The sequence below is a fragment of the Anneissia japonica genome, unplaced genomic scaffold, assembly GCF_011630105.1.
Source record: "Anneissia japonica isolate Jap-2015-1 unplaced genomic scaffold, ASM1163010v1 scaffold250446_len1222_cov92_single, whole genome shotgun sequence".
NCBI classification, from domain to species: Eukaryota; Metazoa; Echinodermata; class Crinoidea; order Comatulida; family Comatulidae; genus Anneissia; species Anneissia japonica.
Genome location: NW_022708177.1, coordinates 1 through 1,222, shown reverse-complemented (window position 1 = coordinate 1,222; position 1,222 = coordinate 1). Strand labels below are relative to the sequence as shown.

The 1,222-nt window shown below is 32.1% G+C and overlaps 1 protein-coding gene across 1 annotated transcript; it reads right to left on the bottom strand.

Annotated features, from left to right (window-relative positions):
* Window positions 1-240: 240 nt before the first annotated feature.
* LOC117106476 (fibronectin type III domain-containing protein 1-like) lies at window positions 241-1,216 on the bottom strand (the record flags this gene model as incomplete). The annotated part of the gene is made up of 2 exons (XM_033247838.1): window positions 1,170-1,216; window positions 241-618 (listed from the first exon to the last, which is right to left on the bottom strand). A coding segment is annotated over exon 2 (265 nt), but the record flags the coding sequence as incomplete, so codon positions are not given.
* Window positions 1,217-1,222: the final 6 nt, after the last annotated feature.

Below are 1,222 nucleotides of genomic sequence, written 5' to 3'. Positions count from 1 at the left end.
CCGTTGTTTTCTGATAATCTCTCAGTACATTATTTGCATCTGTTGTGTAACTGTATTTGTTATTGTTTCAATTCTTGCTTATTATAGTATTTAAATATTTGAAGATTTAAAAAAAAAAAATATCATTTCTATTACTGAATTTTTTCATTGGGCCATTTTTACCTACTTGCAATTTGGGGCCATTTTTACTGGGGCCATTTTTTCCTGGGCCATTTTTTCCTACATTCATGCCATTCATACCTGGGCAACCTTGGAGATCACTCCTTTCAGCAAAATTGATACCATCTAGACAGCAGCCATAAAAGGACTGTTCACAGCTTATCTGTGTTGTGGTCTCTTCTATGGTCGTTGGTACTGGCATCGGTTGGGTGGTGGTTGTTTGTGTAGTTGTCAATATCTGTGTTGTTCTCTGAGCAGTTGTTCTTTGTGTAGTAGTGGTTCTTCTTCTAGTAGGGACTGTTGTTGAATCTTCTGTAACAATCAATGGCATTTCGGTAGTCGTCATTCTCCTGCTTTGTAAAGTTTTCAGAGGTCTTGGAGTATATGTTGTCCTGTGTCTTGGTAGGGCTGTTGAAAAAGGTGACCTCTCTTCACCACTTCCCCCTTCAAATAATTCACCTACAATACAAAAAGAAAATATTCTTAGGTATTATAAATTTTGTGTATACAGAATGTTAATGCATTACTAGGAAAAAATCCCCAGAGAGAGAAGAAGGTTGCACAATGTGTGGACTTGACTTTCATTTTAATATCTTTAAAACTTCTCTGCTGCTTTGATGAAGATCAGGTTGGTGCCATTTGCTTATATTAGTAGAAACAAACAAATAAATACACAAACTTATTATTATATAATATTCATTCATTCATTCATTTCACTTTATTCATATAAAACATCAATAAAACATCAATAAAAAAGAGGTCACAAGTCATGGCTTGAAAGACTAATTATATGCAAGCCTTAAAATTTCAGTAAAATTTAAGACAATATATACACAAATTAATTATAAACATAACTTATTGATTTGCATTAGCATTTACTTATTTTCAATTATATAAATTATGAAAATACATATTTCCCAAATTGAATTGAATTGTTTTTTTTTTTTATAAAAGGATGAATATGCTGAATTTTAATTATGATAATGCAAACTGAAAACAAATCAAATTACATTTTGGTTGTTTTCCTCGTTTTCCAGACCTGGTTCCTCGAATCTCAACTCCT